The sequence below is a fragment of the Malaclemys terrapin genome, chromosome 12, assembly GCF_027887155.1.
Source record: "Malaclemys terrapin pileata isolate rMalTer1 chromosome 12, rMalTer1.hap1, whole genome shotgun sequence".
Taxonomy (NCBI): domain Eukaryota; kingdom Metazoa; phylum Chordata; order Testudines; family Emydidae; genus Malaclemys; species Malaclemys terrapin.
The window spans coordinates 20,824,800-20,849,527 of NC_071516.1; the positions used below are offsets into that span (position 1 = coordinate 20,824,800).

At 47.5% G+C, this 24,728-nt stretch overlaps 2 protein-coding genes across 6 annotated transcripts in view; one reads left to right on the forward strand and one right to left on the reverse strand.

Annotated features, from left to right (window-relative positions):
* MATN4 (matrilin 4) overlaps nt 1-20,042 on the reverse strand; it is a 30,609-nt gene extending 10,567 nt beyond the window's left edge. The window contains exons 1-3 of the mRNA XM_054046080.1: nt 19,688-20,042; nt 5,718-5,835; nt 1,709-2,278 (exon numbers count right to left, since the gene is read on the reverse strand). Coding sequence (XP_053902055.1) covers nt 1,709-2,278; nt 5,718-5,793 — 646 coding nt within the window. The 5' untranslated portion in view covers nt 5,794-5,835; nt 19,688-20,042. The remainder of the gene's footprint in view (nt 1-1,708; nt 2,279-5,717; nt 5,836-19,687) is intronic.
* Nucleotides 1-24,728, forward strand: part of RBPJL (recombination signal binding protein for immunoglobulin kappa J region like) — a 68,637-nt gene that overhangs the window by 20,963 nt on the left and 22,946 nt on the right. Inside the window, exons 1-2 of one of the 5 annotated variants that reach the window (XM_054046081.1) lie at nt 10,678-10,937; nt 19,656-19,770. The exons of 2 other annotated variants lie outside the window; for them this stretch is intronic. In XM_054046081.1, the coding sequence (XP_053902056.1) occupies nt 10,916-10,937; nt 19,656-19,770 (137 nt within the window). In that variant the 5' untranslated portion in view covers nt 10,678-10,915. Of the gene's footprint in view, nt 1-10,677; nt 10,938-19,655; nt 19,771-24,728 lie in introns of those variants that run through there. 2 more of the 5 variants (XM_054046086.1, XM_054046082.1) reach the window with 2 other exon arrangements.

Sequence of the window (24,728 nt, forward strand, 5' to 3'; positions counted from 1 at the left end):
TGGGTATTATTAGCAGTAGCGGTTTAAGCTGAGTAGATAACGGCTCCAGCTAACTGCAATATGCCACTCTTCATTCAAACAAAAGCTTATGCTGAAATAAATTTGTTAGTCTCTAAGGTGCCACAAGTACTCCTGTTCATTCAAAATAAGTGTTGACATGAGCATTTCCCCCGGTTTAACTTAACCAGTGCATGGTTGTGCATAGACAAGGCTTCAGATTTGGCCACGGATGGGACAGCAAGCTGTGGGGGCCAGACACTAGTTCACAGAGGCTTCGAGTTTCCCACAAAGAAAAGCTGACTGTGTCCTTTTGTCCTTTCACTGAACAGTCACCTTAGAAGTTGCAACCAAGGTCACAGCAACTGGCTGCAACACAAACTCCTGGGCAAAGTCCCCAAGGCTCAGTATTGTCTGTCGGCACAGGAGGGGCAACCAGGCACCAGCCTTTACAATTACTGAGCTGATGCAGTGCAAAGCAGCTTGCGGTGGAAACAGGCCTCCCCTCTTCAGGCCAAGGCCAACAAAGTGATTGCAAAGAAGTGATACCAAGCCAGGCTTTATTAAATACAGATGCACAGACAATGGCATATGGCAACTGCTCAGAGTTACTGCACTGCGCATGTAGTCCACTGGGTAGCTGGACAGGAAATCTGCCCATCCAGAACAACATGAGGCAAACAAGATTCCAAACCTTGCCAAAGGCCTCTCACATTTCTGAGCTCTATGACCCCGTTCATCCCTTCAATTTGGGGGAAGCCAGCTCTATGTTTCTGTGATCTCACGTCCATACTGTCACTTGTGCCACTTCCCCCCAGCCTCAGCAAATGCAACTCAGAAATACTACATAGGGCAGATCGAGGTAAGCAAATGTGCTGGCTTATGAACTGTTTGGAAACAATTAAGGGAAAGGGCGAGAAAAAGGGAGACTCCCCTTAAAGAGTCACTGTCAAGGAGTCTGGCATGAGTGTTATCTCCTCATTGTCTGTAGCAACTTCTCAGGAGCATCACCATCACAACATTTCCCCTTCTGCACTACCCTTGGCAAATGTTGCTCCCTGACAGCTCAGTTCTTATACAGCAGAAGCTGACTTAGCAATGGGCTGGTTTTGTTCTCTTAGGGCATGGTTTGAAGGCCACTGAAGTCAACAGAAGGAGCCCAGGATGCTGACACAGGTGTGCTAGCAGCCAGGGTCCAGCTCTGTGCACACCTGAAAGACACAGGTCTTCACTCAAGCCTTTTTATGAACAGGTATCGTGCAGACAGATGCGCTGTGAGCTTCCTGCGCACAGATCAGCCAATGCACCTCAGTCCTGATCCTGCATCAGTGCCTGCTCTTCCTGTCCTGTTCCCCTCAACTGCATGGGCAATGCACCTTAGTCCTGACACTGCAGCGCCTCCAGCTATTCCAGTCCTAGGGACCAACACTCAGTTCTTTAACCCCACCCTGAGAGTTCTCTCTGCTTCTCCAGAAGTAGATTCTCCTGAGCACAGAATAACAGCTGCTCTGAATTGCGCCGGGGTTTTGTGAGGTGGGGGAGACACCCCAGGCTCACTGCACCCATGATCTCAGCAAGGCTCCAGAGGTGAAAGGCAGGATCAGCTGCCACTCCCAACCACCGCCCAGCTCATGTTTCATTCTGACCCTCCACATCTGGGTGGTCTGGTCCCACAGCAGGCTGTGGCTAGGGTTCTGTCCCCTTCACTCACCACACAGCTTGTCCTGGAACTGTTTGCCGAACTGCTGGATGAGATCGAAAGACTCCACCAGGAAGACGTGCTCCTCCAGAGGATGGGAGGCCATGGCCCTCAAGGAGTTCATGTCTGCCCGCTGGACGCCCACGGCGTAGATCTCAATGCCAGCACCCCGTGCCTGTGCCGCCACCTCCGTCACGCGGTCCTGGGGCCGCCCATCTGTCACGATGACGGCCACACGGGGGATCTTCTTGTGCAGCGGGCGTGCTCCCTCCTGGACGGTGAAGGCCAGGTTCATGGCATACTGGATGGCTAGCCCCGTCATGGTGCCCTGGGCCAGTGGCACAATGCTGTTGATGGCCTTCTCCATGTCAGCCCGCTTGAAGAAGGTCTTGAGGGAGAAGATGTTCTGCACCTGGCTGGAGTACTGGATTACCCCCACCCGTGTGGCGTTGGGCCCCACCTCCAGGTTCTGGATGATGTCGATCAGGAACCGCCGCATGGTCTCGAACTCGAAGGGGCGCACGCTGCGCGAGCTGTCGATCACAAACACAATGTCCAGGGGGCCGGTCTTACATTTCACCGCTGGAGGAGGAGAAAGCAAAGAGCTGGTTGGATCTCCCTGCCTTTCTGTGTTTGGGGGAGTGGGAGATAGAGGTGGGGGGAACAGGAATTTTTCCTTTTCCTTCGGGCAACTTTACAGTCCCCCCAACTGGGCCAGGCTGCATAGCAAGAGTCCCAGCAGGTGTGACGAGGGGAGGGGGTGAAAGATCAGGCCTGGTGCAGCCCCTCTTATCTTTGGGTGGGGGTAACAGTTCCATGCAGATAGCAGGCAGGGCCGGCTCCAGGCACCAGCCCACCAAGCATGTGCTTGGGACGGCGCCTGGAGGGGGGCGGCGTGGCGGGGCGCTCCGGCCCGAGAGCGGGGCCACGACTGGGCTCGCCGCCCTCCCCGCGGCGCTCCGGCCGCAGGGGGCTCTCTGCCCTCCCCGAGGCACTCTGGCCGCCAGGGAGAGCGGAGAGCCCCTGCCGGGCTCGCCACCCTCCCCCCAGTGCTCCGGCCGGTCGGGGAGAGTGGAGAGCCGCAGCAGGCTCGCCGCCCTCCCCCACAGCACTGTGGCCGCTGGGAAGATCGGAGAGCCCCGGCCGGGCTCTCCGCCCTGCTCCCGGCGCTCTGGCCCACCAGGGAGAGCGGAGCCACGACGGGCTCGCCGCCCTCCCCCCGGCGTTCTGGCCGATCGGGAATTGCAGGCCCGCGGCCGGGCTCGGCGCCCTCCCGTGCTGCGCTGGGGGGGGGGCGGGTGGCTTTTTTGCCTAGGGCGTCAAAAAAGCCAGAGCCGGCCCTGATAGCAGGAGTCACAGAAGACCTGGATCAAAATACAGACCGAGTCTGGAGCTCCTGTGAGCTCCATTACCACAGAGCTGGGTGAGAGGGAACCTCGGCAGAGGTTGGAGATGGATGTGCCAGACTGGGAGAAAAAAGAGGGCAAGACATGCCGTCAGTCCCATTATCTGGGGCCCTGGGAAGGTTCAAACTTGCCTTTGGCTCACTGAGCCCCCCAGCCTAGGAATGATATAGAGTTCTCGACTGCCTCAATGCCATGGGGGGCCCTGAATGAGCTCAGGGAATGATGGATTCCCAGCAGCGGCTTTCTTGCTGCATCCTGAACAGAATGGACATTCAGGTGTTAACAACAGCCCCCATTGCTCATGACAGCATGGCGGGTGGGCGGGGGCCACAATATTGGCTCATGCTTCAGAGACACCTGAAATCCTTCCGCTCACTGTTTCACTCTCTCCTGATGGCTGGGGGTCTCCCCAGTGCAGCCCTCTGGGACAGACCCTCATTTCTGAAGGAAGTTCTAAGCCAGGGGTAGGCAACCTATGGCACGCGTGCCAAAGGCATCATGCAAGCTGATTTTCAGTGGCACTCACACTGCCCGGGTCCTGGCCACCGGTCCGGGGGGGCTCTGCATTTTAATTTAATTTTAAATGAAGCTTCTTAAACATTTTAAAAACCTTATTTACTTTACATACAACCATAGTTTAGTTATATATTATAGACTTATAGAAAGAGACCTTCTAAAAACGTTAAAATGTATTACTGGCACGCGAAACCTTAAATTAGAGTGAATAAATGAAGACTCGGCACACCACTTCTGAAAGGTTGCCAACCCCTGTTCTAAGCTTTCCTGGCTGAGCTTGCAGGGAAGTTTCTGTCCCTTCATCTGAGGCCCCAAACTCTCCTCCCAGCATTTGCAGCCAACAGTCTGAGGGCTGTGATTTGGGCTAGCGGAGGAATGTAAATAAGACAGGCCCGGCAGAGCCAACACAAGGGCACAGGCCTGGGCAGCCCAGATGGACTGGCACCCATGAGGCGCCAGTCGGGGCACATGGGACTTACACGTACAGAAGATGCTCCCAGGCCCTCTCCTAAAACCCAAGCCCTGCCTATTCCAGAGATAGTCGGAAACAGGAAGACCAATCTGCAGCCACTAGGGTCCCTCTGGGTCGCACAGAACTCGCCTCCCCCCCCCCCCCCCCGCCTTCAAATTTCAACTCCCTCCCGGTTGAGTCCTCTGGGTCTGCTGCTTTTCCCTTTAGGGTGGTGCTGCCAGAACAGTCATGTAGTGAGGATTCCAAGCAAGAGCCCTCCCTCCCTGTCAACTTCAAGTAGAGGTTAACCTCTGTCAGGCTACCAGTTATTAACCCTATTCTGTTCCAAGGAGGCTATAATTTGGCTGCAGACTCTCCTGTCTATCTATCTATCTGCTTGTGCCCAAGCATTTTATAATATTTTGGGGGGAAATCAAACCAGTCCAGTCTTTCCTGACTCCCTGCTGTGAGAGGTCATGTTAGGGAGAGGCCCTGAGATCTCTGCACCCGCTCATGGAGTCATGGTATATAAAAGTATATTACGACACTTGTCTATCTGTGCTCTCACAACGGATGAGGCATCACAACCCTCTACAAGGCCACCGCCTCGGAGCAGTTCATGTGTGTGTATAAGATGGCCTTGCCCTTTAGCAGCTGCAGTTCACATACAATAAAAGGCTCCACAAGCAGGCTTCATGGTTCCTTCTAGAGCAAACATTAAATAATAATAGCATTAAATAGTACCACTGTGGGTAATTCTTTTATTCCCCTCTAAATCCAACATTGCCTGGATTTTTATCCTGTTTTGCAGGCTCCTGTTTTTCAGGCATAAAATGAGACAGACTTCTTAAGAAGAAGCCCACAATGGAGGAGCCATGTCAAATGGTCTCAAGTCCCCTTTTGCACCTAATCTGTGCCTGCAAACAGGAGCAGGGTGTTTTGCACATACAACGGCGGTGAGTGTGTGTTTGGTTTGCCTGTTACACAAGCCTTGGAGAATCTGACCCTAAATATTAAACAAACACATGAAGTCCCCATGTCTGCTGCCCAGAATCAACAGTGCAATCTTTAAGTGCCTGGACATCTTAATATGTGCCCATCTGGTCTCTCCATTTGGCGTCTTTTCTACTCCTAAAACTGGAACTAATTTAGCAACCTCGGCCTACTGAGAGCTCAGGATGGAGTTTTCACACCTCGGGCACATGCTGCAGTGGGCTGGCAAGGAGTTCCGCACTCACCTAGGCCTTGCTCTTGGAGTTTGTTTGTCTCCTTTAACTACTGCTACTCTATTAGGAACTGTGGGGTCAAAGACTGAGGAATCAAAAGAGTTCTTCATGGTTTTTCTCCTAGTGCTCAGCTCATTTGTAGTCAGATTCTGTTGGCTGATGGGTTTGGAAGCAAGAGCTAACGATTTACAGTAACCATAGACAGGGCCGCCTGGGGGGGGGCAAGTGGGGCAATTTGCCCCAGGCCCCACAGGGGCCCCCGAAATTGCTTTACTCCAGGCCCCCTGAATCCTCTGGGCAGCCCTGACCACAGACTCTAGCTAACTGTAGGGGGTATCTATTACTCTGACTTACACACTTGCACATCAGCCAGGGCTTTAGCTCCTTGCTTGTAATTTGCACAGCTTTGGCCAGCTGCTCACCTGCAGGCTTTGGTCTGGCTTCTAAGGTCGTTAAGATGAGCAGGAGGAGAGGAACAGCAAGTAGCAGCTTCATCATTCAGCTCCAAGAGCACGCAGCCTCTGGAGATTAGAAGGTTCACTGCAAGGGGAAGACAGGAAATCACAATGCTATTCTGGGATGTTTATAAGGCAAATATGAACATATCTGGGAACCAGAAAGTCAGCAATAGTCACTGTCCTGGTCCAGGGTGAATGATCCAAAATACCAACCCACAGGGGTCTAAATGGATGCACCAGCATTTCAAAAAGATCTCTGAATGGCAGTTATGGGAGAATTCAAGCCAGTGACAGGAATAGGGAAGGGAGAGCCAGCCAAAGACCAACAACAAAAGTTAAGGATGAGATTTCCAAAGACTAGGTGATTCAGACACCCAATTCCAGTTCATTTTAAACGGGAACTGGATGCCCAAATCCCTTGGTCAGCTTTGAATACTTCAGCCTAGAGCACCAGTAGTTGCAAACCAGCACCCTAAATTCCTCTTGATACATGAGTGAGTTTTCCCTTTTGTGGTTTAGCAACATCATTGTAGTTAAATTTCATTACAGTTGGTGATGACGCATCAAACAGAAAGAGCTCAGTTTGATTTGCAAACAGTGGGCTAAGCTGGCAGTCAGACAAGCCTTATTGTATAAACTGGGCAGATCTGATTTATAGCCAAACACTCTCATACCCGGTTGCACCACAGCCCTCTTTAGCACACAGAGGAGCAGGATGCCTGTATCAGGGAAAGTGAGACAGTAGTTATCTAGTCACCTTCTCTTGCCATAGATCACCAGACTGGACTGAGGGACACTGGCTATGTACTGAGCACTCATGAATGAAATGCCAGCCCAGTCAGGACAGGGCCCCACGTGCTAGGTGCTGTACAAACAGAGTAAATCACACTCCCTGCCTTGAAGAGCAATGGCCATCAGTTTGTGCCTACAATCCTTCCCCACAGAATCCAGCGACCTGTCTGCAGAGAGATGTTACCTTATTGAACCTCCAGTGTTTTGCAGCTGTTTCTTCCCGAGATAATTCCTTGGTTGCATCCTCTGTGCTCCAATATTTATTTTATTTGTCTGATGTAGATAGCTGCGTGTTTGGGTTCTTAGAGGGAAAGACATTTAGTTTGTTTTTTCAAAACCTCAGGATGTCACGTCCACCCCCACTTCTCCCCTCCCTGGTTATGAGTTCTTCACTGTATTTGCCTGTCTCCCTTTGGGGATCCTTACTTATTTGTTTGCTTTTATTAATGCACCAACCAATGATTAGGTACCAATCATGGTGCAGTATGAGTAAAATAAATTAATACTACTAATGGCCACCGCCAAACAATAGTGCTTTATGCTGGGTGAAAGCTAAATAGGGAGCAATTATATAGATACCCTCAGAATAACTTGATTCTCCCCCTCCCCCTTTATGGATTTGCACAGTGAAACTCAAACTCTGCTCTAGCCCTGAATCTTTAAATGCACAATGGAGCTCTTTGTGCTGAGGTCTCTGCGGGCAGGACATTCCATCCAAGAGGAGGCGAGGAGACCCCACATTCCCAAACACACAGGCCAATATGGGAGAGCAGCTCATAGCCCAGACATGTCCACAGGAGTGCTGCAAATGGCCATTAAAATTCAAATTGCAGCACAACCCAAAGCAAGGAATGCAGCCAGAGCAAAGCAACGGGAGGGAGGGTGAAAGGTACCACAGCAAAGGGTCTGGACTGTGCCAGGTCTGGTGCGGTTTGTTTGCATGTTATCTGATTCGGAGCCAGGGGAAGGAAATAACAGGCACGTCTCCGGAAATATCACCTTAAGGAGATAAAATAGAGGTTTTAAGGCACCATCTCTTTGGAATACAAACAAATTGATTGTGTAAGTCACTTCAGCCCCTGAAGTTGAACCAGCAGTCTCTCTGTCTTTTGCTCAGATTTGGGATAAATCCTTATTATGCAATTGCTTTAGAGAGAGGAAGGTCGGTCAGAATAAGTTTTAAAGATCATTTAGACCTGTAATTCGTTGCCAGCGGAGGCAGATATGTCACTGGCATTGCTTGGAGTTACAGCCAGGACGCCAGAGGATCACACTCCAAGACTGGTGTCATCTGGAGTCACAGAATGTTAAGCTACAACATGGTATTGAACTAAGGCACTTCAGAAATGACAGGTTTCCAAAGACATGGACCATGCCAAAGGTGGTGTTGGTCTAGGTCAATCTGTAAATCAGGCGATGAAGCCATTATCTGGAAGATGATCTCCCTGCCTTATGATTAAAGGAAAACTTCATTACGGTGAGGGTGAGATTCTATTCTCTTCATCTAATTACCAAGAAAACAAAATCACTACAAAAATATTTAGGGCCTAGATTTTCAGGAATGCCGGCATACTTTCAAGTATGCAAAATAGGTGCGTATTTGCATGCCCTAATTTCTGCAGATATTTACCTCGATCATAATTGCAGTTGCAATAACTGGCCATGCAAATATTCTTAGAGTCAACCTGTGAAGAGTAGGACTGAGAGAGCTGTCTTTCCCTTTAGAGCCCTCATGGTTCCTATACCAGTCCATACCTCCAGGACAAAAACCAACCACAAACTTCCTGCAGCTAAGAAGATTCTTCCTACTTATGTTACTTCATAATTCTTGCAAAGAGTCCTGTGGCACCTTATAGACTAACAGACGTATTGGAGCATGAGCTTTCGTGGGTGAATACCCACTCCTTCGGATGCACTTCTTCGTGGGTATTCACCCACGAAAGCTCATGCTCCAATACCTCTGTTAGTCTATAAGGTGCCACAGGACTCTTTGCTGCTTTTACAGATCCAGACTAACACGGCTACCCCTCTGATACTTCATAATTCTTGTTTATGAGGACACTTTTTACTGTTTTATACCTTCCTCTGAATCATTTGGCTCTGGCCTCTGTTGGAAACAGGGTATCAGAATAGATGGTACATTGATTTCATTCTGTAGGGCAGTTCCTATTCTCCTACACCTTGGAAATCAGTCTCTTCAAATTGTTGTAGGGCAATTTAGATTTATGGCCCCAAGCTGGAAAATATCATTAATAAGCTATCTCCCTGTGAGAGAGGCAGCACCATTTACGGAGTCAAGATTATAAAAAAGCAATTTTTTCAGTAAGTCATTTTAAGAATAATCATCAATAAATATTTATTTAGCGCTCTAAGGTTGCAGTCATAACTAATCACTTGAGTGTTCATTTAACCACCAACTGGCAATATACAATCCCTGAATCAATCTCTTGTAAGGAAGCAGGCCCAGTTGGTAGGTTTAAAGCTGTATCCTTAACACTGTCTCCAATTCTGGTGTCCACACTTCAGAAAGAATGTTGAAAAACTGGAAAGGACTGAAAGTCAGAAAAAAGCGACAAGAATGATTTGAGATCTGGAAAATATACTGTGAAGTGAGAGACTTAAAAGGCTCAATCTGTTTAGTTTAACCAAGAAACTGTTGAGTTGACTTGATCACGGTCTGTAAGCACCTACACAGGAAAGAGTGTTCTGATAGTAGCAGGCACTTTAATCTATCAAAAAGGGCACAATGAGATCCAATGGTTGGAAGCTAAAGCTAGACAAATTCAGACTAGAAACAAGGCACAAGTTTTTAGCAGTGAGCATAATTAAGCACTCGAACAACGTACCTAGGGATGTAGTGGATTCTCCATCACTTGAAGTCTCTAAATCAAGATTAGATACCTTTCTAAAAGAGATGCTATAGATCAACCAGAAGTTATGGGCTTGGTGGAGGAATTACTTAGTGAGGTTCTCTGGCTTGTGTTATGCAAGACATGAGATTAGAAGATCATAATAATCCCTCCTGCCCTTAAAAGCTAGGATGTGATGAATCTTTCTGAACAATGCAAGTTTGCTTGCAGCTTGGAATGCATATTCCTGAAATGTGCAGTATGAAGGTATTAAATTATCACATCACACTAGTCACCCGCCTTCCTTGACACAGGTTGACACAATTTAGTGGCACTTGCTCTGATGCAGCTAAACATCTGCAAGTGAAATAGTCTGCAGGAAACACTTGCTCCCCAACAAAATCTGTTTCATTTCACCCCTTTTTAACAGATTTGTTTTCCAGAGGTATTTTTCTGGGAAAAAGCAGTTGCTAACCACAAAATATTTCTAGGCAGCTGTGCCATGCATAACATTACTGTAGGTTTCTAGAGTCCACGCCTTACTCCAGTGGCAGGCTGGCATGGAGCCTAGGTTTGTCGGTGTCCGGGTAACTTCAAAGCCAGCACAGACAGAAGAACGAACTGTAAGGGAGAGAAACTAACAAAAAACAGTTGGGGATTTTTTTATATCCTCTTAATTCTTTAATAATTCTTAAAGTTCCACTGGGCTGGAGGAGGTTAATGTCTGCTTGGGGTGGGTCTGTGTAACAATAATGCATGCCGCATCCCAGTCATGACATCAGGCATTACTGCATACTGGTCCTGCAGCACAGCTTATATGCCTGATGCCATGATTAGGATAGCAGCATCAGCTCAGAGACGGCGTATCTGTCCCAGCTGTTGACATGCCATGCCATGCACCCATGACAGCCCACAGGGTGACCCCGGTCATTTCTTCATCCCTCCTTCTCATGGGAGAGGTGGGATTTGCCCACTGGGCTGTGCCTGTTTGACTCTCTCTCCCTTCTCTGTTTTGCCCCGTCTCCCTCTGCCACCACTGCTGTTTGTCTGGCAGAGGTGGGAGACGTGTGGGAAGCACACAGCTGGGAAACAGGTGCTGAAAGGAAGAGCAAATAGTGGGCAGGACTGAAAAATTAGGAAATAATCAGGAGACCTTGGCGATAACGACTCAGTTATAAAGTGAAAGAGATACAGGCAGGGTGTGATTGTTCAAGGTAAAGGCTGCTGGGAGCTGTTCCAGCACCACAGGTTGATAGGGACCTCGGCTCAGGCTAAGGAGACAAAAAGGTTTCCAAAACAAGCGGGGTGCCAAGATAGAAGTTCTTTGACTTTCAGAGCGGCACAAGGACATAAATAATCAGCTGCTTTGCACTGGGCAGAAGGATGCCTCAACCTGGTGGTTGATACGTGAGCAAAAGAGGGCAACACAGGAAAAGTACGCAACAGAAATGTAGATGGTGACTCCAGACTCCTCTCAACTCACAGAGCGATCACAGGCTAGGAGGCCTCCCCCACTTCACGATGGATCCCCCAGGGCAAACAGGTATGTCAGCTCAGCTGCTGCTTCCACACACGCTGGCACATCCGAGCACAGTGCCAGCTCTCTTGCATTGCTCTCTGCTCAGATTGCCTCCATCTGTCTGTCTGGATTATCTGCCAAATCCTGACTCTCAGGAAAAACAGCAGCTTCAGATTTCAGTGTGGCCTCCTTGGCAATTTGTTTCCTAGCTACAGGTTAATAGAAACGCTTGGAATATTCCACTTCTGACCCATAATCACAGGTCAGGGATCTGAAAGCCCTGGGGATGCAGATCAGCTCTGTATTCCAGTTGCTATCATAGGCTGGGAGGGTTTTGCCTATTGGACTCTATGTGAGAGTGAGTGGGTGGATGAGAGAGGGGATGGAAGTCGCAGGGGGCTGAAGCACTTTCGCAGACTGAGAAAAATCTCTGACCCCGGTGTCTTAGGCAGAGAAATGGATTCTGGATTAGACCCCGGGAATCACAGCCATTTCACTTGGACTTGCCATGGTGTTCCTGTGACTCACACAGCTTGTCTGCATTTTTGGGATTTCTGCTGCTTTACTCAACAACCCCAGGAGCAAACAAGTCTCAGACTCAGAACGGCGTGTTCCACCTGCTAAAATGGCAATAGCAAAGATGACCAGATTGAGATCAAGGGCCAGAGGAGAGTGGGGCATATCCCCAAGGGTCTGTGATTGGGTGCCAGTCAGTCTTAAAGTACACATGAGAAAGACTTTTTGGAAAGTTGGTGGAGGACAAGGAAGGACAATAGCCAGAAAGTTTCATGAGCTGCTCCAGTTCCGCCTGGTATGTACACAGGGGACAAGAATAATAATTAGAGCTGGTTGGAAAAATTCCAACTAAACATCGTTTTGTCAGAATTTGCCCATTTGGAGAAACTGAAACGTGCCACAGACACCGTCTGATTTTGCCGAAGTTCTGATGGAACCCAGGCAGGGTTCCAATGGAGGCCTGGCTGCCAGGCAGGTTTTGAAGGCAGGTTTTGCTGGGGAGTCCAAGCTTCTAAGGTCTGCAGCTCTGGGGCAGCCAGCTCTGTGGACAGTCACAGGGCTGGGGAGGGTCTCCTGTGGTCCATAGCAATCCACCAAGTGGACTGCCCCAGAGCCGGGATTCCATTCCCTTGGTGAAGAATTTTGAAGTATTTGGTTTTCGTTCCTAATCAGAACAAAACCAACTTGTGGCCTATCCAAATGCTCCGTGCGAGGGAACTGCCTGTCTGCACCCAGCTCTAGTAGACATAATAATACTGTGGTCTTTTACAAAGCACTGTACCACAGATCTGAAAGCAGGGTGGGTCGGTAATCATTCCCCCCATTGCACAGAGAGGGAAGCTACACCACAGAGGTGATTTGCCAAGGTCACACAGCAGGTCCGTGGCAAAGCCTGGACGCCAGGTCTCCCGGTTCCCTCTAGTTGAGGCGTCATTAGATCAGTCAGGCTGCAGAGCCGGGGTGTGCAAACTACTCAGCTGATTTTTGACTCATGCCAGGGTGGGCTTTGTATCCATACTCCTCCCTGGTTGGCTACATTATGCCCACACTTAGCAACACTAACAGCACACTGAGCATGGAAGCTGGCGTAGGGACCAACCAAAACAAGTCACAAGCATCTTCATTCTTCAGTGGCTTTCAGGTGTGCTCACGGCACAAAGAAAAGGGAAAACCGAACAGTCACACAGTACCCTTCCCACAGGGAAAACCCTGTACTCCCTGGGTGCAGACACCTGGCCTTCCTCAAGCAGATTCTCCTTCTGCTTTGCAAGAAGCTGTTCTTATAGCGTTCCCTGCCTCTCCCCCTCATCCCCCAAGTTTGATGGAGCCATGTCTCCCCAGCCCTGCTTCATCATTTCCCCTGAGCCCTTGCATGAGCGTGAGCAAAGGGTTAACCCCTTTCTTAGTGGAAATTAGTGCTCTGCCCCCTGAAAAACGCACTATTATTCAGCTATTTCCTTCCCACTCTGGCCTAATAACCCTATACACAAATACGTGCCATGTGCGAAACTAAAAGGGGCAGCTCCTCCATTCCTGAGGATCCTGGAAGGAGGCAGGCGAGAGGCAATTTAAGCAGCTGGCTGAGGGGTGAACATCCTCATGACAAGAGATCAGTTACGCATTGGGTAGAACTGCTGGGCAGGAGGAGCACAGCACCATTGTACTGTTTCTTTGGCAATGCTAACTCCCCACGAATGCGCTGGGACTGTAGACTCCTCGGGGCAGTGACTTCTTTTTGTTCTGTGTTTGTACAGCACCTGGCGTCATGGGACCCTGGTCTGTGACTGAGGCCCCAAGATGCTACCATAATACAATAATAATGGGCCAGTCCTGGTTTAATGGAGGGGTGACGCTTTTCTATGTTGCATTAAATTCCTGTTCTTTTCACTAGTGGGGAAACAAAATCCCAGTTCTTTCTAATGTTTTGGGACTCATTTTTATCCTCCAAGACCCAAATTCTACACACACACGCATCTTATGTGTAACAGTAACTCACAGCTTTGCAGGACTCCTTTTCAGTAGCATGGTAAAAGAGGATGGGGTTTAATGTTGCCTTCCCCACCAGCTGTGCTTAGTTCACACAGCTGGAGACTTACGTAAACCAAGAGAAAGAAAAAGACAGAATAGTAGCTACAGCAGGTGTCTGCTCCTCTCTGTTGTGCTGTGGGTGTCTGAGAGCAAAGATGAGATCAGCAAATGGTTCTCATTAGGTCGGTGATTATTCTTCCATATCCTCTGGCTGGACACCCCATCCCAAACCAGGCAAGTCTCTGCAAAGGACTCTTTCTAGTAAGAAGTGCTGCCAGGCATTCCAGGTATATCTATAGAGACTGCACTTGCCCTGTGGCCAGACATTCCAGGTACTTCCTGACATAATACTGGCATCTAAAGAGGACGACCAGCAACCAAAGGGTTGGACGCTTCCTGTTTGTACATACAAACGGGCCTGCCCTGCAGTGCAACATTCGCAACTTCCCCTGGTACCTTCAGACAAGGAAGAAACTGAACACTAGAGCTGGCTGGAAAAGGGAATTTCTGTCCTGCAGGAAATTCCAACATTTCAAAGCTGTTTTCATTCCGAATTAGGAACAAAATGGCAAAATTCTGAACTTAGCACAGAACTGAAATTCTGAAACATATCAGTCTGGAAACCTCCAAATGTTTCATTTCAATCATGTTAAATCATTTCATTCTGATGATGTCAAAATAGTGTAATATAATATTAAATATAATGTTAAATGTAATATAGCATATTAACATTCACATAATCTGCTTCTGTTTTGCTAGATTATTAATTTCATTTTTCGGGTTTATTTTTAGCAATTTTTGCTTTTTATGTAGGTATCCAAAAATTGGGAGTTTCAAGGCTCTCTTTGTATATGCTGTAATGAATAATGTATATACCATACATTACTCAGTATGGTAGTATATAACGTCATGCATAATCTCTTTGCAATGCTCCCTAGAGCACTTTAATGTAGTACTGTTTCAAACAACGCACTTGGGAACCTTTAGTGCACACCAGCAGGAGCTATATGGACCAATTTATGTGTAACACCTTAGTTCACTTTAGAAACCACACTCTTGTAGCCTGCATTACTGCTCCATCTAACTAGAACAGGTTTGTCTACTCAAGCTGTGAAGCATACTCCCAGCTGTAGGGTAGATGTGCCCTCAGAGGCACATAATGGAAACACTCAGCAGATGTCTCTACAATTCCACAAAGCAGGATTTAGATCCCTGCTGAGAAGCAGTTGACTTGAACCTCAGACAAATTTGAAATCAGCCCTGGTTTGACTCTGATCTGCATGTGTGAACCAGCTGTACTTTGTGCTAACTCGGCTTGTGTTCACAAAGTTCTCATCAGAGCTGCATGCAAACTTTTCTGCTGCATCAAAAAAAGAGAAAGAAGCTTAGACATTAAGATATAAGGTGCCTTACGATATGATAGATAGATTCTACAAATATATTCTGCGTGGGGAAGAAAGCCCAACATACTCCACTAATGGATTTAGACAGCTCATCAAGCACACCAAAATCCCACCACTGAAGAGGGGAAAGATAGTCCTATGGTAGTCCAGTGATAGTCCAGTAGTAGCCTGAGTCTTGGAAGACCAGCATTCAATTCCCTGCTCTGTCACAGACTTCCCATGTGAGCTTGGGCAAGTCACGTAGCAGCTCTATGCCTCAGTTTACCATCTGTAAATTGTAGTAATAGCACTTCTCCATCTCGCAAGAGGTGTTACGAGGATAAAAGCATTCAAGATAATAAGATGCTTAAATTTATTGTGGAAAGAGTGGTCCATATAAGTATCTACTTATAGGGGCATTTTAGCAATTTTCTCCCATCACACACACACACACACACCTCTGCTTGACAGAAGAGGCTCACCAGACCCCAGGGAAATAGAAACCCAAGAACAGGAGCATTATTTTTGCCTGCTCCTACAATATTGCATTTAGAGATGGAATACAATATTCTGTCATTTTACTGTGAGCTTATTAAAGTTAAAACTGAAACAAGATGCTCTAGAATTTTATCCTGACCAAAAAAAACCCCCGAACATGTAGCCTGTGTAGCATATTTTATGCACATTTCTATACCATTCCCTGTTTTAACCAGGCTATTTTTAGAACCTTATCTTGCCAAGACTGGAAAGGGAAAAGAACCCTTCTAACCGCTAAAAATGTTACATGACACTGAAAGCTATGTCTGTGTTGCAAATATCTACAGAGGGCCAATTCTTCCAGCGCCAGCAGCAGGTAACAAAGAAGTGTGAATGCTGGATTTCAGTGACTGACCTCTGAATGAAATCCTTATGCCAGCTCTGATTAAAATCTGGGCGAGTTCACATTAAGTGGATTGAACCCAGATGTTCCAGCTGCTACCATATGGCCAGAGGTGGAGATAAAGTTATTACATTAGATAATTATTACTGTCAACAAGTCAAATGGGCAGCTCAGCCCTGTACCACTCCCAGGTGATGCTTGTGTTTGACTTTCGGTATAAAGAGGTTAGTCAGTTTCTCTGGAAACAGCAGATTTCCAACAAGTTTCTCTAAAAACACAACTGAATTATTTTCACAAACATTTTTTCCCTCTTCATTACTCAGACTAGCATCTGGCCATCATTCACTCACACATGCACGACATTGCACCTCATCCTTCATACATTTCAGCCCTGTTCTTTCAAACATTTGTAAATTTCATTTTATGCTTTTTCCGGGTTTTAACAAGGGAGAGGCATTGTTCAGAAATCTAACAAAGGGGTCCCTCTTGGAAACTTTTAAACGATTTAAGCAAAGATTTCCCTTGAAAACCTCCAACTCCTGCTGGAAACCTCCAGGGAAATACTGTATTAGGAGCAATCACAGCACTAGGCCCGTCTAGGACCACAAACTGCCTGCAAGTGCAGACTAGCTAGCGCCAACAAAAGCATCTTTAAAGGCAACTCCCAAGCTCCAGCCTGTCTAATCTCATTACGTGTTTTTTAATTCTTCCTTTTCGTGGAGTTTATGAAAGTGTTTGAATAACATTTCCAGCGGAATGCAGTAATGGCCTGTCTGCTTAGACACAAAGTGTCGTTTTACCAAAATTACCAAAATCTTCTGCATGCCTTCCGGATGCAGAAGATCCATTCACTTCACTGAGCCAAGCTCTGAGAGAAGAATATCAGCGTTGAGAGTTACCAGGTAGATCTGAGAGCAGGATTTTGCTCTGGGTTTCTGCACAGATCAAAGGCAAATCTAATGACATCCCAGAATGGACCGTTCGGACCCGCTTCTGAAACTCAGTTTGTAACGGTAGTTCTGAACTACATGTTCAGTGCCTATTCTTAATTCTTCTTATTATTACAAAATCTGTTCATTATCAAAGGCTCCTCTATAAGGGAAGGAGAAGCTTCTGCAGGGATAGGGTGACCAGATGTCCCGATTTTATAGGGACAGTCCTGATTTTGGGGTCTTTTTCTTATATAGGTTCCTATTACCCCCCCATCCCCTGTTCCGATTTTTCACATTTGCTGTCTGGTCCCCCTATGCAGGGAACTTTAGTGTAACAACTTTAGTCCACATACAACTGGGGCTCAAATGAGGCAGAAGTCCCACTGGCTTTCTTACTGCGTGAATAGGTCCTGCATTCTCAATATTAAACTGATACATTTCCTGGCAGCTGTGGCCCAAGTAAACCTGTATTAGTCTCAGGAGCTCGTCCCCCATGTCACTTTATATATGTGGTAGGCTCCTTTCAAATTACAGTGTTCCTTTGCACGCTAGCCTCCTAATGAATCCCCAATGATTTCTGCACCATCACAAATGCTGCCCTTGCTCCATGCTGCACAATGGGAAAAAGCAAATAACTTCATGTTCTACATCTGCTTAATTTGGTTTAGTTCAGATTATTGCATATTAGCACAGATACTACGAATGTATAACAGTCTAATTTTCCAAACGAATTAGCTGCATAATTGCTCTTGTGAAATGTACACATAACTGAATACCTAATTCTCCTGCGTAATTATCATGATTGCATGCTTATGCAAATATATATAATTACCATCTGCCTTTGCAATTATCCAGTTTGCATGTATGAGTGCAGTAACAGTGCAAACAAATTAAGAGCACAATTATGTGCATATCTTGTTAGACAATCCAGACATTCTAATGCTTGGTATGCTACATCACGGCATGTATATGAGTTTGTATACCTCATTGTCAAATCAGATTCTGGATAGTATCTGCAGGAACTTTCCTAATACAGGCAGATGGTGAACATGCCGTGTAAAATCAGTCACCCACACAATTGGGAACAGCTTACTGGAGCATAATCTCCAATGTGAATATAAAGAGAGCTGAAAAGTATTCCAGAGACAGAGTGGGTCCCCCTATTCCCAGTACCACATCCCCAGCGCAGAGCACTCCACATAGGAAGGAAAGAGTGGGGGGGCCTGGATTGCTGCAGTTTAGATCTGAACCTGGGTGGAGAGCATAGGGTGGGCAGGCAGAGAAGAAAGTTGATTCTTGGCATGCCAGGGTCTCAGGGGAAACAGGCAAAAGCTGTGCAGGGCATGTCCCTTCCTTCCTTCTCTCTGGTTTTCCTTCACACAGTATTCCCACTGACCAGGTACTTCATTCTTCGGATCTTTGCATCCTTTCTTTCTTCTCACTCAGGCAGTTTTTAATGCAGGAGAGATGCTGGGACTCCGCTCCTTCTGAGCTCTGGGGCCCAGGACTTGGCTTCTGGGAGACTCACCTCTCACCTCTTCTCAGTGATGCCTCCAGACCTGGCCCTTGGGAGCTCCTGCTCCCTTTGACCATGGTGTTAGATCTCAGATCCCATGAGCTCCTTCTACCTCTGAACACCTGGGAGCACCAGCTTCCTATGAGCCTCTCCTTGAGCTTGGCTCCCGTGGGCTCCTGCACGCTCCAAGTGGCATGCCAGGTCTCAGCCCCTGTGAGCTCCCACTGCCTCTAAGCACCATGCCCAGGCTCAGCTGTCTGCGAGCACCATTCCATGTCTTGGCTCCTGAGAGCTTCTGCTCCACCAAGCACCATTCTGGGGCTCAGCTCCCCTGAGAATTATTTGGACTAACTCTTTATAAACTTCCCAGCTTTCCTGGGTGTCAGACTGAGCAGAGAGGTTGCAACGGCTGGGGTCTCTGATCAAGCAGACAGCAGCTCCTACATTTTGCAGGCACGTGGGGGAGTGGAGAGGACTGAGCTAAAAGGGAATTTTCTTCCTAAGACATACATCTCTATCACCTCCCCCATACCATTCCCCTGACACCATGCACAAGTGCCCACTATGCTGCTGGTGCTATACAAACAACTCATCATCACACCATCCTCTCTGTGTCCGGCTTGTTTCTTAGCCCAGTCCATTACATCCAACACCTACCAACAAGACAAAGACATGGACAGCTCATGTACCCTGACAAGCAGTTAGCTGGGAAGTGGGGTAGTAGGGAACATGCTGGATGGGGAACCCTTGTGGTAGTGCTTACGAGTCCCAGACATGGAACAGGACCCCTTTTGTGCTAGGTGCTGTACAAACACAGAACAAAAATACAGTTGCTGCCCAAAGAACTTACAGTCTAGTTGTTTCCTTCTGGCTGGAGAAGGAGGCAGAGCCACTTGGAGTGGGCAGCTCCTAGCGGGCAAGAAGGGTTTTGCACTGGAAGGGGCCAAAGGCGTGGGGACCTTTGGGCACAGGGAGCCCCTAGTAGGATTGCTCCCCTCTGGCTGGCAAGGGGCATTGGGGTGGGGAGCTCCGAGGGGGTTCAGGATCATTCAGGGGACACTGCATTGGAGAGACGCAGGGGGTTGGGCATCATTTCCCTGTCTGGTGGGGGGCAGTGGGGTGTGTAGCCCCAGGGGGTTCGCTCCCCTCTGGCTGGCAGAGGGCACTGGGGTAGGGAGCCCCCAAGGGGGTTCGCTCCCCTCTGGCTGGCGGAGGGCACTGGGGTGTGTAGCCCCCAGGGGGGTTCGCTCCCCTCTGGCTGGCGGGGGGCACTGGGGTAGGGAGCCCCCAAGGGGGTTCGCTCCCCTCTGGCTGGCGGAGGGCACTGGGGTGGGGAGCCCCGAGGGACCGGGGATCGCCCCCCACTCTCCGCTGGGGCACAGAGCGCACGACACGGGAGTGACCCATCGCCCCGCGGGGATGGGGTTCGCGGGTCCGGCGAGGGGCAGCCTCGCGCCCGTGCGCCCACCGCTGCGCATTGCCCTGCAGGTGCCCTGCTGCCCCCGGAGCCCCTCACTCACCTCGGCCGGCTGGAGAGCGCGGAGGGGCGGCTGCGGAGCCGAGCGGAAGGCGGGCGGAGGACACCCCCGTGCTGCTGGTACAGGTGGGTGCTGCGCCCGGGGACCCCGCTCCAGCCGCTGGCCTGTCCTGGACTGAGAGGGGCTGGGGCAGCGGCAGCCCCATTTAACCCGGCATCGCGGGCGCGGGGCCCGGGGGAAGGAGCCGACCCCTCCCCCTTTGACACTGCAGCGAGCGGGGCTGCTGCGGGGAGAGGGGGCAGGCGGCGCCCCACCCACCCCCAGGGGCCGGCGCAGGGCAGGGGGCCAGCCGGGCAGGTCACACCCACACGGGCATCGGGCTCCTGGAGCAGGGTCTCATCAACGGCTTTCCAGCGTGGCCGGGCGCTGTCTGACAGAGACAGAGCGTGATGCGAAATAGATGCCCAGATCCACCCACGCACCTGCCAGCTCGCAGAGCTGCGGGTGAAGCCAGAGTCCACATGAACGTGACAGCGAAAAGCTGGGAGCGGAAAAGTGAATGTCAGAGGCTGGAGAGAAGAGGGAACTGCACTGGGTGCCCATCGAGCACTCATTAAAAACACTCTCACCTCTGCTGCCTAAACAAACTGGGGTTTGTTTCCCCTCGTCTCGTACAAAATGCTACAGAGTGCAGCGTCTAACTCTGCCATACGCCGGGCTTTGGAGCTAACACTCATAGAATACACACACACACACACAGAGCACGTGCAGGTCTAAACATAGAGACACCAATACACATCTCTGCTTGGACCCACATGCACACACATATGGTGCACCTACTGTTATGTATTATTAGCCCATTGATAGTTCAGATTTAGAATTATTCCTTGTCTTCAGAGCATTGATTTATTTCTGTGGGAAATGTACAAAATATTAATAAGATTTCTTTGGATTTTAATTGTAGTTGTCATTTCAAAGATAAAATGTATTGCATACAATTAACCATCCGGTAGTGTGAGGCACATTTAAATTCTCTGTATTTGTAAATAGACACCAAGCCTCAGCTGGTATAAATACCACTACTCTAATGCGCTGAGTTTTTTGTGCCTGTTTAAATGTGCAGCATTCAGGTCCATATCAACAGACCCCCGGCCCCCTACTGTAAATGGCTCTAACTCCATTGGTTTAAAGAGTTACTCCTGATTTACAACAGCATAGCTACATGGAATGAATTTAGACTATCGCAGGATCTGATCCAGATTTGAGTCTGACTTCCTTCTTATTCATGCTGAGATAAATCAGGAGTGACTCCACTGAAGTTAATGAAGCTACGTGAGGATAAACAAGAGGGGTCTCAGTTCCCAGAGCATGTTGAAGTACACATGATTCCTACAAATCTAAACAGGAATAAACTTGTTGGCACAAGTTAAAGTGTAAGGTTCTGAGAGTACTTTGTTGCCCGGTACATGAACTGGACTTTAATAGCTATAGAGTTTCACTACTTTATGTAGTGATGTGGTTAATTGTATGGAATTTTCTTGACAGGTCATAATCATATCCATTTGATTTGTCTTGAGTTTTTCATGTTCATGCATGTACAGAATAGGGTGGCAAGCAAAGGTGTGTGCTAGTGGAAATTTCAATCAGAAAAAATGTCCATCATATTTGAATTTTATATAATTGAAAAATTATTCACACCTGTTCAGCCTTTATCTGCATTTAGCTTAAACAGCGTGGGAGTGGTTTTGTTTTTCTTCCCTATTCCATCACTGGCATGTGTTTGGAAAACCCTTTAACTGTGAAGGTCCCAGAGGAGAATGAGTGAGTGTGCCTGTCCAAATATACAAATTGCATTGACTTGACGGTTTGGGGATCCCCGTGGGCAATGTTTGCGAATTAGAGAGTGTTTTGGCGGTCATAGAGTCATAGATTTTAAGGACAGAATTGACCATTACAAACATCTGGCCTGACCTTCTGCATAACACAGCACAGGTCAATTCACATACAATATTGTGACCTCTGGCTATGGAGAAATTAGGCATTGACCAGTAAAACAGATTCGGCCAGATTCTCCATTGCCCTGCACCTTATGCAGTTATTTGCACCAGTGCAAAGGGGGTGTGAACCATTACCATTCCAATTTAGCTGCGTTTTATACACACTTTGAACTGCTATAAATGACTGCCTGAGGTGCAGGACAGAGGAGAATCTGGCCTAATTCACTAGATCAGTTCCTCCCTCCACTGCTCAGGGAAACAGGTTAATAATGTATTATGGTAGATTTCATGAGCCCCTCAGCACCGGGCAGGTGATATATGACTTAAGTAACTGGCTACATTCTGCCTTGGGTAATTAACCCCCTGGCTGACCTAAGTTCCCTGGTGAATTTCAAATGGCCACATTTTTTTTCACTCCCTATTCTTAACTGTTGTGTAATGTTGGTGCCGCTGAACCTGGGCAGTACATTCCTCAACCTTGGAAAAGGCTGTAATTTTATTTGTGGGTGAAGCAACCAAAATATATCATTTATAAATACACATGCACACACAACACATCAAGGTCTGGTTCTTCTGGATTAAAAGAGGTATTGAAAAGTTAGGGCTCCCAGTTACTGCAGGTTTCCCATCAATGTGATTTCTAATAACTTTTCCGTTCACACAAAATATAGCATTGATGCCATACAAAGGAGCAGTGCAGTCAGCAGCTATTGCAAACACTCAGTAAAAGGCGTAACACAGACATGTAAAATGGGTTTCTTTTTACTGAGTCGTCCAGTTTCCATAACTGTATGAAACTATAATAACTCACTGTAACGGTGACTCCCAGGCAAGCTGCAATGCAGCTGGATTCAGAAGGCAGAGAGGCAAAACAATCAATTCCTTCAACTGGGAGAAGGTGAAAATATAATCTAAGGACCCAGCCCTGCAAATCTTTCTGACAAGTAGTTCTTGTTCATGAGAGGTGTATTCACGTGAGTAAAGTATTACATGACTAAAGATTTGAAGGATCATGCCCCAAACGTGTAGAACATATTTTGATCTTCATAGACTTCTTCTTTAGTTACAGAGAGACCAGAATAGCTGGATCATTATCTTCGCAGAAATGAGTGAATGTTAAATCTGCTAATGTACATAGCACATATAAATATTACTGCTATGGTTACAGACACAGCATAACAATTTCTAAAAAAGTACAATTTGTGCCTGTAAAACTGCACCCATATTTTTCTGCACCTGCCATCAATTGTGGGCACAAATATGGTTTGTAGGACAGATACCTGATTTGCCCCCTCAAATGGAAGGGTAGGCTGGGGCACAGCTGAAACGCAGTCCTGATGGGAACGCTTATTAAACAATACATTGCAATTCTTGCTGAATCACTAAGGGGCATGTGATTAAATGGCAGAGAAGGCTCGGCACCAGGAGTGACCCCTGAGCTGAATGTGCACCTTTGTTTTGTTTAATTTAAAAAAATACAACCTTTATTTGCACAATATAAACCTAGGAGTCATGTCTGTGATGGGAACAGCTAGCACAAGAACCCGCTTGCATGTAAGAATAAAATGGAAGGTAAGCTTCAAGGTAGCATGTGCGTACCAAACGTATGGTGCATCACCTTATACAGTGGGGAGAGGTGGGAGAAGGAAAGGAAGAAAGGCCCATTTGAACTGTGGAACCAATATAAAGTATTGAATGATTTGGTCTCATGGAGCAGATCGCTGGTTACCCAATAGTTTATTGCTACCTATAAACTTCAGTTCCTAGTAGGGTTGCCGACAGTCCCTTATTTTTCATCTCTGTGCAAGAAGATCAGGAGTTGCTGAGTGCTGCAAAAAGCACTGGTGAATGTAGGTGAGTGCTGTGTATCATTAATTATTCTTAATAATGATAATCAATATCAGGAGATGGGGTAAGGCAGGGATACTAAGAAAACAGACCCTTATTTTTGAAATACAATGTTGACAACTCTAGTTCCTTGTCCCAGCTCAAACCACATCTGATAATAAACTATAATTTAACCCTTTCCTGAGTCGTTTTGAAAAAGATGGTATCTATTTCAAGGGGCAAGCAGTGCTACCCTGAGTACAGTACATGCTATATTTGGGAGGTGGGGGTTACAAAAATCAGCCAACCAAAACAGGTCTTTGGGGGAGAAACCCTCTACATTATTTTGCTTCCAAACAATACTTCACTCTGTGCAAAGACATTTGATTCCCAGCTAGAAATTCAGGCACCGAAAAGGGGTTTTTAGAAAGAGCTCCAAGAACCCAGTCCTTGCAGCACTGCAAACATGATGCTGTAATAACACAATACTGTAATCAAGGCATTTTAAGAAGTCCATAGAATACATGTCATACAGTGTGAATAATTCCCTATAACCCATAACAGTTAGTAGATGCCAGAAAACTGCAGAGCAGGTTGGTTAAGCTCCTCTAGCAAAGGCCCTTTTGACTTTCACGAGGTAAATTTAAACCAGATGATGAACTCTGGGTGGTCGCCTCGCCATTCAGAATGGTGAACACTATTTAAAAGTGCATCACTGAAACAATTTAGTTCAAATATTTAGCCAGCAATAGCTGCAGAGAAAGGACAGGGGGACAGCACCTCAATTTCCCAAGTGCTCATTGTAGCTGATTCTCAGACTCCATTGTCAGATATCACATCTGCACAGTTGGAGAAAGTCTGCTTGTCTGGATCTGCTTTGCCAGTCCTACGCAATAAATAACCACACATGGACAGTTATCCCACTATGCACTTCAGTAAGCCCTGTGCAATCCCCAGAGATGCGCGGTTCTATTTGCAAATGTTAAATAACATCACATTCAATAGCCCCCTGAATGCACATTAATATCCCTATGCACAAATATCCTCACATGAAAACCTGTGCAGCAGGAATCATTCCATGATGATCAGCTCAATATGTCTGACTGCAAACCTTGTGGTTAATTCCACCTAAACAGTACTCCCTGCTGCTGCCTCCTACTCATCTTGTAGCAGTTCCCTACTCTGTAACTGCCCTGGTTATTATTAGTTAGCAGTTGGTCTTGATCACAGACTTCCTTTCTGCCTCCACCTGCCATTGG